The sequence below is a fragment of the Clupea harengus genome, chromosome 14, assembly GCF_900700415.2.
Source record: "Clupea harengus chromosome 14, Ch_v2.0.2, whole genome shotgun sequence".
NCBI lineage: Eukaryota > Metazoa > Chordata > Actinopteri > Clupeiformes > Clupeidae > Clupea > Clupea harengus.
The window spans coordinates 2,072,955-2,084,712 of NC_045165.1; the positions used below are offsets into that span (position 1 = coordinate 2,072,955).

Sequence of the window (11,758 nt, forward strand, 5' to 3'; positions counted from 1 at the left end):
AATATGCAGAGTAGCATGGCCTCGATTTTGCCACCTGGCTGCCGAAAATTGCTTATTAATGGGAAAGAAAGTTGTGGAATACAAGCGCTTTAGTTTTTTGGGGGGGTGTCGGGTTCTTGATTCTGCTTTTCTCTCTTTCTTTCTTTCTTTCGGCGAGGTAGGTGTGTGTGTGTGTGTGTGTGTGTGTGTGTGTGTGTGTGGCGGGGGGAAGAGGGGTAGCATTTCCTGACCAGTTTGTTTCCTCCATGGCGTGCTGTCACGATGACCTTTGCCAGCCTATATCTCACTCTTATTATTAATTGCACTGTAGTGGACAAAAGGCAAACAGATTTGTAACCATTGAAGGGGCTGGCTATCTGCGCTGCAGTGACTGGGACTGGTGGACCACATGAAGCTCATTAGCTGTGATCGGCGAGCGTGGAGACATGGGGGGAACAGCACACACAGCCATGACCTCCCCACGTCCTTACCACCCCGCAACACACACTCACACACTCACACTCACGCGCACGCACGCACGCACGCACGCACGCCGGGCTTAAAGTGAAACCGTGTCTCACTTTCACACGCACACGCACACCGGTACACACACACACACACACAGGCACACCGGTACACACACACACACACACACACACACACACACACACACACACACACGGGCACACCGGTACACACACACACACACACACACACACACACACACAGAGAGATAAGCACATTGGCACGCACACACAGATAAGCACACACATAAGCACACACACCTTACACAGAGACATGCAGACACACACACACACACACACACACACTCCAAAGGCCAGGACAGTGTGATGTAACAGGGCTAACCCTGACCCAAACATGCAGTCAGCAGATTACGTCTTTGTGTGAATGATCACAACAAAGTAACACCTTGTTACACACACACGTAACAGAGCTGACAGTTACTGACGGTGTTAGAGGGGTCTAGTGTTCAGCGCTGTGAAGCAGTAAAGGTGCACACACACCTCACACAGAGACATGCACACACACACACACACACACACACACACACACACACACACACACACACACACACACACACACACACACACACACACACACACACACACACACACACACACACACACACACACACACACACACACACACAGTGCTGTGAAGCAGTAAAGGTGCCTTCACTTAAACTACTTCCATATCTACAACTGTTAGGCACTTTTTGATTTATCACCTTTATTCATGTTGCTTTCCTAAAGCTTAGTTAGTAGAGATCTGTCATTGTGTAGTTGCTATATTCTCCTGCAAAACTACTAAGATACAATATTAACTGTCGTACAGTACAGTTTTTACTGCTCATAGTAAATTGAAGTTGATTGCTTTTTCCATGCGGTTCAGAACTAGCGGAGCAAGGTGCTAACTACATGAAGCTACCATGTTTAATTCTCATGGAGCAGAGCACACATGCTGATAAACACATGTGTAACACATTTATATAATATATAGACAAAAAATGACTACATGTAACTCCAAATGCAAGCCGCCATTAATGGCAACAGACCTTTTATCAACAACACCAATAATACCAATGTCATCATCCAAAAACAACCGGAAAAAAACAAAAGGTGGGAAAAAAAATCTATTTCTTGAGTATTTTGAAAAAAGTAAACAAAAGTAAAGCAGCTGTGCATGTAGAGCAGCCTATCAGACGGGCGGAGGGGGGGGGGGGGGGCAGGAGAACTGTGGGAGGATGAAAGGGAATCAAAGAGAGAGTGGCAGCGCCCGCCGCAGTGAAGCGCCACACCGACTTATCTTCCCCGAGCAGCCCAGACAATGCCCTATCTGTGTACTGTACACACGACTCACTGTACGCCAAACGCAATCTGACAGTGGCACAAATATTGCACCCAAACGCCCTTGAAAAAAAAGGACGTGGATGTGGGGGGGGGGGAAAACGAACCTAAGCGTCACATCTCGCTCCGCTCCACTCCGCTCCGCGCCAGCTAAAGATCCGCCGCCACGTTAGAACATTACAGAGAGAATTTATCTGATCATGGCCGTAATAATTACCCAGCTGTTTACAGCAGATAGAGAAATAACTCACGCAGGCAACAGGCCATTGGTGCCAATGACACTCCGCATTTAGTAAATATGCAAACTGCTCACTTCTAATTACTCAGCCCGCAGGATGGCCTTATTAAGCGCCCGCAACTTTAAGTGTCTTCCTGACAAGTGATAAATTGTTACATTGCACAAACTCTTGCTGTGGAATTACTGTGGTGAACTCGGGGGCCTGACTTCATTAGGGGGTATGCAGGGGGAGAAGAGGGGGTACTGAATGAGGATGGACACTGTAACGTTGGTCAACCCCCGCCCTGCTGAGGAGAGGAAGCAAGGGAGAGAGAGAGAGAGAGAGATTGAGAGAAGAGAGGGAGATAGAGAGAGAGAAGGAGAGAACAAGAGAGAGAGAGAGAGGACAAGGGAGTCTGAGAGATCGAGAGGGAAAAAAAGAAAGAGAGAGAGAGAAAGAGAGAGAGAGAGAGAGAGATCAAGAGAAGAGAGGGAGACATAGAGAGAGAAGGAGAGAACAAGAGAGAGAGGACAAGGGAGTGAGAGATAGAGAGGGAAAAAAAGAAAGAGAGAGAGAGAGAGAGAGAGAGAGAGAGAGGTGGCAGGCAGGCAGGCAGGCAGGCAGGAGGTAATGGAATGACACAGATCGTTTGGTAGGGGAAGATCCTTCACAGCTGGCATGGAGAGAGAAGGGGCTGCCCTGATGCGTCAGGCGGGCGCCGCGGCTGCCGCCGCGTGTCATTAGCATGCTAGGCCCCTCCGCTCGCGCTAAATGGGCGCCATTAGGACCATTTTTAATAATTCATTCAGGTGACGGAGCAACATGGATTAAAACGCTAGCTAGCGCCTGGACCTTCTGAGGGCGAATGATCAGTCAGTGGGGGCAATACTGCATCCTCCAGCACACACAAACACACACACACATACATACATTTTTATAGTCTGTGTAATTCTTTAGTAATTCGTCTTGTCCTCAGAAACCCCATGTGAACCAGAGCTCAGATGAACAGGACCTGCATCTGGTCATCCCTGACAGAGAAGGGGGGTAGTGGGTTTCTCCTGCATGTCTCATGGCACGCCACACACACACACACACACACACACACACACACACACACACACACACACACACACACGTCCCAGAGCGTGTGTTTTACAGCGTCTCGGCTGGTGTCCCCAGCCCAAGCCCCAGTGCCCACGCTCTCACACCTGGGTACCTCTGTTTGCTGAGGGGGGCTACCTGACGGCTGTGCACCCGCTCCCCAGCCATGTCTCACTGTACGCTGAAGACACAGCGAGACACACCTGAAGACACAGCGAGACACAGCGAGACACATCTCTATGCCAGTTACTAGCCTGATGCTAAGATCATGTCAGGCGCTAATTCAATTTACTGTGTGTGTATGTGTGTGTGTGTGTGTTTTTTTTTTACTTCTTTTTTTTTTCCGTTTACCACATCGTAATAGGGTGAGGGAAGATTAAGTGTGAGTCTGATTGTGAAATCTGGTGTTAGCGCTTAGCATATGTATATGTTAAACTGCTGACTTGTGTCTCTTGATCTCGCTAGCTTTCATGTTAGAGGAAAATAACTCACTGGTGACAAACCTCATTAAAGGGGGGCGGGCATTCTTAGTGTACTTCTGCGGGGGGGGGGGCGAGGTTGGCGGGCATTCTTAGTGTACTTCTGCAGGGGTGGCGGGCGAGGGGGGAGGGGTAGGGGGCGGAGGGGAGGGCACGATGGAGGGGATTGAGTCAGTGATCCAAGGAGCACTTAACAAATTTACATTTAATTTTAGCCAAAGCCTTAAGATATTTTCCAACAAAATATATTGGTGACATTAAAAATGAGACCAAGTTTTTTTTTCTTTTTGTCAAAAGTAAAAGATGGCACATTTCTTTGCCCTCAAAGCATGGCGTGGTTTATTAATGCAGGACTTCCCTGAATTCGGAGGCTAATTTTTAATTTGTGTAGCATCATTCGTTGGCCACTTACCCCGGGCTACAGCTGCAGAGCTACGTGTCGACCAATTGCCTGTTCTGTGATAAATTAATAAAATCAATTTGTCTCTCCAAATATGCCCCAGTGAATTCCAAGTAAATATAAGTGCAAAATTTATTCAAATGGATGTATAAGTTGGCTCCCCTTGGGACGGCACAAATATATCAATTTGTCATTGTGAAACTCGTAGATAATTGATCTTAACGAAAGTCATAATTCATTGCCCCTTAAAGCATCCAGTTGAGAATGTGTGGTATTTTAGCCTTGTTCTTTTTCCATACCTTATTTCCTCATTCTTCTTGGATAATGCCTCCAGATATTTCTTACGCTCGTAATAATTGTGCACATTTCTCCTCACATAGTAGCCTCTCCATCTTCTCTGGATCTGTGGGGAAAAAAGACATATTTCACCTCACCATCATTTTTTAATAATACCAAACGGTTGCCACAGAATCTATTATAATATACGAGAAATGGAAACAAAGGAAACCCTTTAATTAGTTTGACAAAGTCGTTTAAATACGTTCAAATATTTTTAGTCACAACACAGAAGGTTGAGCATGAAGCCCTCTGACTGCGTAGAAGAGATCTATCTATCCTCAGAGACTAGTTCAAGTTCCAGAACCATTCATTTCAACACTGATTCATTTCTTTTTTTATTTCATTTCTAGAAATACTGCTTCTGTTGCTAGTCAGAGATCATATCATCAACAGTGTGGCCTGCACTCTATTCATTAAGGTCGGCTAGGGGAAAGCAATCCAGAGCCATCACACCGAACGGCCAGGCTAAGAAAAACACCTCTCTGTCTGTCGTGAGCGCGCCGGGGGGGTGGGGTGGGTGGGGCTCTGAGCTACTGCCGCATCCACACAACAAGGCCTTAGAGACTGATAACGGAGCCAGAGCCAGCGCATCATTCACTGATCCATCCGCTCGAAACCAAAGGGGACAGATGTCCTTCAAGCTAATTAAGAGATTAAAACAATAGCAGGTGAAAAAAAATAATAAGGGGAAAAATAAAACAAAACGAGAATTGCCATTGATCAGCAGTCAATAAATAATTTTAAATAAAGTAATTGCTGGCAAAGAAGACCCAAGTTCTTGGCGACCTTTTTAGACTAGTGAAATCAATGGCGCATATTGCTCAATTAGACCTAATACAAATCCGGGGACCCTTGTAAACACTGGTTTCTATTAACACACTAATACAATGGCCTTTGCTAAAGAGTATGATAAAGGCTTTGGAGAGAAAAACAGAGGAATAAAAATTGATTAAGAAAGTAATGTGTGGAGCGACGGAAGGGGGCCGGCGGCGGCTACGGCTGGCGTGTTCAGCGGACGAGAGAGAGAGAGAGAGAGAGAGAGAGAGAGAGAGGGAGAGAGAGAGAGAGAGAGCGGGAGGGAGGAGACGTCCTCTCAAGTACACCCGTACCGCTTGCCTTGGGTTTATTAGACGTGTCTGTTACTGCTGTGACTGATTACCGACTTCGCAATTTGTTCCCACCAAAACAGCCGATGTTAATTGGCCCGTAATTAGCCAGTCGTGCTGTTTCAATTTAAAGTGAATGAATCTGAAAGGGAAGCCGACATCAACTTAAAGGGTGTGTTTTTTTTTCAAACCGGTCTGGTCTGGTCTGTCTATTTCTGTTTCCCCACACCCCGGCAAAATCCATCACGATCTTCCTCTGTCAGACTAACTGAAAACTATATTGGAGTCAAATTAGGACAACCATTTACATTTCGTTTGGCGGCTTGAACAGACCACAGTGAAACCAACAGTACATTTCTTCCCAAACACTATTTCCTGCGTATTTTTCTAACCAGAATTATTTTACACACATACCCTCCACATCTCTCTCTCTCTCTCTCTTTTTTTTTTACAATTCTCATAAAACACTTGTGTCCTATGAAGAGGCTTCTGTTCACATCTAAGTGGTAATAAGACCTTTGCTCTCTGACCCCTGACCTCTAATGGAGAGGTCAGACGCTATCGTCTGCGCTGGACACGTGAAACGAGATCCTTACGAGAGAGCCGCGGCTGGGCCAGGCCCCTGCACGTAGGGATTGTGGGATTGCTACACAAATATAAAATGTCTGGTCTGAGGGTCTCGGGTGATTGCCAAAACATTGCTCGCCGCTAATATGTGTTCTTCTGTAAATGCTGAGAGTTTGTTAGACTTGTAAAAGTGGTTTAACGGGTTCACTTTGGATGAGAAAACACAATATGGAGTAGTAAAATAGAGGGTTTTGGTTTCAGCCACCAGCCCAGTAAAAGTGCCAATGCATCACTCAAGAACAAACCCTTTTTGATTTATAGACTATGAAACATGTTATATTGAAGTGTTCCAATTGAGCCTTCAGTGTGTTCACAATCTCTGATTTATATGTGCGCACGCAAAAAAAAGCTCAACCTTTATTTTGCTTGCTTTTGCAAGCATTTCCTCAATTGGAAAATCTATGGTTAACTTGGCTCTCTTACTAAAAGAATCAGACCACGTCAGTGAATTCAGGGGAAAAAAAACAAACAAACATTTATGGATTGGCTGTGGTTTTTCTGAACAAAAAAATATCAATGGGCAAATGTGTAAAATGATTTGACAATGTTCCATTCTGTCCCACACAGTGAAGATGAACATCTTTCGCCTAGGTGTGGTGACGCTAGACCCCAGCTCCACATACACACTTCACACACTCATTCGTTCAATACCAGTTTGCACAGCAGTCATGTCACAGGGGCCCCAGCCCTCCGAACCCCGCTGCAGCGACGGCACACACACCAGCTTGTTTGCTTTATTACATCAAAACGCCATTTTGCTAAACGCAGAGAGACATATTCACCCTGACAGCCATTTGATTGTAGAACTTCATCCTCATGGCCAAGTATGCTACCTATGCGAACGTAAAAAAAGAAGAAGACAGCGTTATGAGTCGGGGCCGATGCGTCCAGGCCCCTCTTGAACATGCGAGACATAAAGCACTCTTTATACATAATACATAATAAGTCACGGAGGCAGCAGCAGTGGCAGGGGGAGCGGGGAGAAGAAGAAGAGGAGGAAGAGAGAGAGAGGTAAGTCAGACTTTGTATTGAAGGGACAGGGCTCTTCTTAATACATAATGCAGACACGGGCAAGAAAATCTATGGTAGTCAAGCTGGGAACTAATGGAGATATATGGTGGCAAGCACCTCTACGCTGAGTTTGATAATCAATGGCGCCGCGCACAAGGCCCCAGACGAACAATGGCACGGAATATTCACAACACGTAACACTGTGATTTATTCACTAGGGCCACATTTCAGCAGACACTTCAGAGAACCATAAAAGGGATACACATTTCAATATGTCCAGTATAATGATAACTAAAACTGTCTGTGAGAAAGAGGGGAGGAGGGGTCACAGAGACAGAGAGAGAGAGAGGGAGAGAGAGAGAGAGAGAGAGACAGAGAGAGAAGAGGAAGAGGAAGAACAAAAGACAGAAGAAGAAGAAGAAGCGTGTTGTTATGCGTTAGCTGAGAGCTAATTTTAAACTAAAGGATAATTTGCTCATGTGGAATCTTGTGTACATTTCAGATGTACTGGGACGTGCCACCTGCTGTGCTGAATATTGGGTAAAACTTGAAATCTATCTTTGCCATTTAAGCTACTTCTGGAGGAGTCATGCATAATATTTGAAGTTCAGCCCATCTTCATCCCCGGCAAATGATTCTGGGGAGCGCTGGGGGTTGGATTATGTATCCACAATCTGTGTGCAATTAGACCTCAGTAGATGCAATATGCTCCACACAGGCGACGGAAATAAACTTCAGACTAACTCAGTTAGTTATTATCGCGCTCCATGACTCTGACCATCACGGTTCAAGTCAACTAAATCTGCTGGTCTATTGGAGATAAATAAAAAAAACACAGAAAAATGAGAAACTATTGTTTGTAGTTAAAACGTTAGTTTTAGTCTCATAATGTAATATCTCTAACGCATAACGCTGCATTAAACTATTGAATCTTGAAAAAAAAACGCTTAAATATTTATACCACTTGCCTCTTGTGAAATCAGACTGTTACTGTAAGTGCCGATCATTTCAGTGCAGTTCATTTTTTCCGCATGAGTGTGTGCACACAACTTACCTCCTGCATATGTCTGAAGAGAGCCCTTGCGGAAAATCCACGCCATGTTCTCTGTACGATGACTGCGTGCTTAGAGAGATACCTATGGAATTGATGCCATTAGTGGATTAAAACATATAGAAACGGGCCACACTACAGCTAATGTTTTCTTTTTTTCCCTGCTCTTTTTTCCAACTCTTTGTGCTTACTTAGTGCTGCCCATTTGTATTCCGCACTATCACATCTGCTCAATGCGGGTCCACAGCGGTTTCTGATTCGAGACCATTAATTTCCAAAAGGCCATTTATAACATGAGAAAATCAATGCCTCTATGGGGACTACGGTAACCCAGGAGCCACACTTAAGGAGCTCAAATTGTGGCTAATTAACCACTTAATACATTGATCAATTAACTAAAGTAATCTGAATTAACCTACTGTCTGGAAGTTTGTCTGCTGACCCTGCAGAATTATGTTGAGATTAAAGCTGCCAGAGCCCTACATGATAATGTTTTGGTCTTGAGAAATTGTGAATGTGATTTAGGTTTAATTGCTATACCACACGTCTTGGTTATATTGCATAATATAAAAGGGGCGTCATGCAGTTTGAGGGAAGTTTAAAGTGCCTGCCGGAGTAGTAAAAAATGAAATTTTAGAAATACTAAAACTGATACTACTACTACCTCTAATAATAATAATAATAATAAATATATCCATATAATTCACATCATACACCTGAAACACAATTAATGCAGAATAATAAAGAAATGATAATAAATCGTTATCATAATTATTATGACGACACCAGCAGGTTAAGTAACAAGAAAGCCCACCGTCCTGCCATATCCTTTTAGCTTTGGCCATTATGTGGCTAACAAGATAGCTATAAGATAATGTAGCATTCTTACCTCACATAAGCCCGAACGCGGCATCCTCTGACCCAGCTCTGAATTTTAACCGCAGCAGCATTCTCTCTCTTTCTGTTTTCCTCGGCAATCCTACAACAGAGTGACGACTTCTTAGTATATTCAAAATCAGAATTGCTTTACCTCCTTGGTTGAGGACTGACGTTAGCTTACGTTGGCTAAATTAGGACAATGATTAGTTAGGGCTATGTGGCTACAAATCCACCTAGCCAAATAATTGATGACTTGTAGCCACCTGTGTTATTCTGTATTTCTGGCCATAAAAGATATACATGTGAACTGAAATGATTTGATCACCTCTGTCTGGTGAAAAACTCCACTCTAACTTGCTGAATTTGACTTTGTAACTTCACCAAACGTGCCATGATCCCCCATGAGTTTACATGTTTCCATAGCAATACTAGGAACGTGCGGCGAACAAGGTGTTGCGCAACAGTTGGACCAAGCGTCTGTTTCCATACCAACGCTGTGTTTGTGAGGTCACATAGTTGGCTTAACTCTCAATTTGTGTCTATAACCAGGTGGTGTTTTGGTTTATGTTTCGACATTTAGCTTGTTGTTCAGGGAACACATTAACAATTTTTTCGTGTGTGGCAGAATCATGGGCAGAATCCACAGAACAGGTATATCCACCTACACGATATAACACCTAAACCACGTGTCTACGCTATGAAGCAAACTCACCCGAGGAAGGTAGGAGCAGGTAGGGTTTACTATTTCACAATAGTTACAGTGTTGTCACAGAGGAAAATTTTAACAAAATTTTAACTAAAAAAGTAAACGTTGACAAATTATTTTTATTTAGCTGAATATTCTTGGAGACTCACTAGGTTAATTGTCTGTTCTGTTGATTGTTATTAAGGGTATTTACTGTTAGCTAAATAACATTTAGTAGTTTTAATACATTTACACATCAAGATGGAATTAAAAAAAAACTACTATACAGTATGTATTGCCAGTCTTCGTGACACTGGCATGCCAATTGTGCACTTGTCAGATGTTTGCCGGCTGAATTCTTTATAATATTCCTCGACGTCGTGGGCTAGTTGACCAATGACTCAAACATATGATTTAAATGTTGACAGATCCTCGGATGCAGATGGGCTATGTATGCAGTGACTGATTTGTCACCGGTGGCCAGCTCTCAGTTGGCAGAACAGGAGACGTTATCATTTCTCATCACACTCTCTAGGCTTTTTTTTCTTTCTCTCTTTCTCTTTTTTTCTCTCTCTCTCTCTTTTCTATCGCTCCATGTCAGGTATTCATTCTATCTGGCCATCGAGGCAACGGATGCCCGGTGTCCAACCAGTTTCCCGCAGTACAGATAACCACTCACAGAGGCGGGCCAATTTGCTGTCCCGCCACAACTGTGCGAGCCGCTGAAAATATGGGGAAAGGACTGACCCCTTGGCAGTGGGGCCCATCCATCGGAACTCGGCGGTGGGCTGGCCACCATGGTAATTGCCTGGGAAGTAGTGTTTTGACAAGGCGGACGGGTGCAAGCCATCATTCCTGGCGCACGGTGATGAGGTGTCACCTAGAGAGAGGGGCTGTGGAGCCGCTGTGTGTTTACACGCCAGTGGGCAGCTGACCCACTTCACACACACACACACACACACACACACACACACACACACACACACAGACACACACACACACACAGCAGTTCTCCTTGCCCGGGCTGGCCGCAGTGTCCTGCACCTTTCAGTAGGTCAGAGAACACTAGTGTAATTGTATGTTCAAAGAATATGAGGGTGTAAATAAGTGCGTATATATTCACTGAATCTACGGGCATAGATAAATCCCTCCACTTTAACCTACCTGTCCCGAGGCCCGGCGTCCTGCATGCATCTCTGCTTGCATTGAGAGAGAAACAGGGCATTTGTTTAAGGGATGCACTAGGTCTCTGAGAGGAAATTAGGCCATATGTTTTTCTATACGTTTCTTTTCCAGTCTAAAGGCAAACAAACATCTGATTCTGGTACTGAAGGCTTTTTATTCCCCAGATGGTTTTGGTTTCAAAACATTGACAACTGAGATTCTTCCCGCCCTGAGTGGAAACATAGCGTGACACTCCTCCATATTTAGAGAAGTAACTTATAGCTTTTCGCCGTCCGCTTGAAAACCATTACGCTGTTACTCTTGCCAGCGCACGAGCGTGCGTGTCTGAGGTGAGGGAAATGAAAATCATATTTTTATTAAGCTCAGCTTTTATCCAGGAAATGGGTAATAAATTGCGTGGTTGTGTGAAATGGTGGAATCTGCGTGTGTTTCATCATTATTTGTGGCGCGGCGCGGCGCGTTGCGTGCGGACACAGGTGATCCATTAGGGAGGCTGATTGGGCGATGGCCCTGGTGAACCCGCGGACGGCGTGCCCCACGCGGAAGGGCATCCTCCGCTACCGGCCGCTGCACTGTCAGCGCCAGAGCAGGAGATTCATCACTTCAGCAGCCCAGCTTACTGTTTCATCATTACCCCTCCCCCCACGCCATTTGTCAATGCGTTTGACCAGTACCACCAAAATACACTACTTACACACTCTCTCCCTTTCTCTCTCTCTCACTCTCTCTCTCTCTCTCTCTCTCTGTGTGTGTCTGTGTGGTTTATTTTTTGTTTCATCACCTTCAGTATTTTTGTGGACTTCAGAGAAAGAGAGAGAGAGAGGAGAGAG

General features: G+C 44.7%; 1 protein-coding gene across 1 annotated transcript in view; it reads right to left on the reverse strand.

Annotated features, from left to right (window-relative positions):
• spata17 (spermatogenesis associated 17) overlaps window positions 1-9,476 on the reverse strand; it is a 45,254-nt gene extending 35,778 nt beyond the window's left edge. The window contains exons 1-5 of the mRNA XM_031580443.2: window positions 9,384-9,476; window positions 9,069-9,158; window positions 8,183-8,264; window positions 6,900-6,950; window positions 4,345-4,448 (exon numbers count right to left, since the gene is read on the reverse strand). Of these exons, the coding sequence (XP_031436303.1) occupies window positions 4,345-4,448; window positions 6,900-6,950; window positions 8,183-8,264; window positions 9,069-9,158; window positions 9,384-9,451 (395 nt within the window). The 5' untranslated portion in view covers window positions 9,452-9,476. The remainder of the gene's footprint in view (window positions 1-4,344; window positions 4,449-6,899; window positions 6,951-8,182; window positions 8,265-9,068; window positions 9,159-9,383) is intronic.
• Window positions 9,477-11,758: the final 2,282 nt, after the last annotated feature.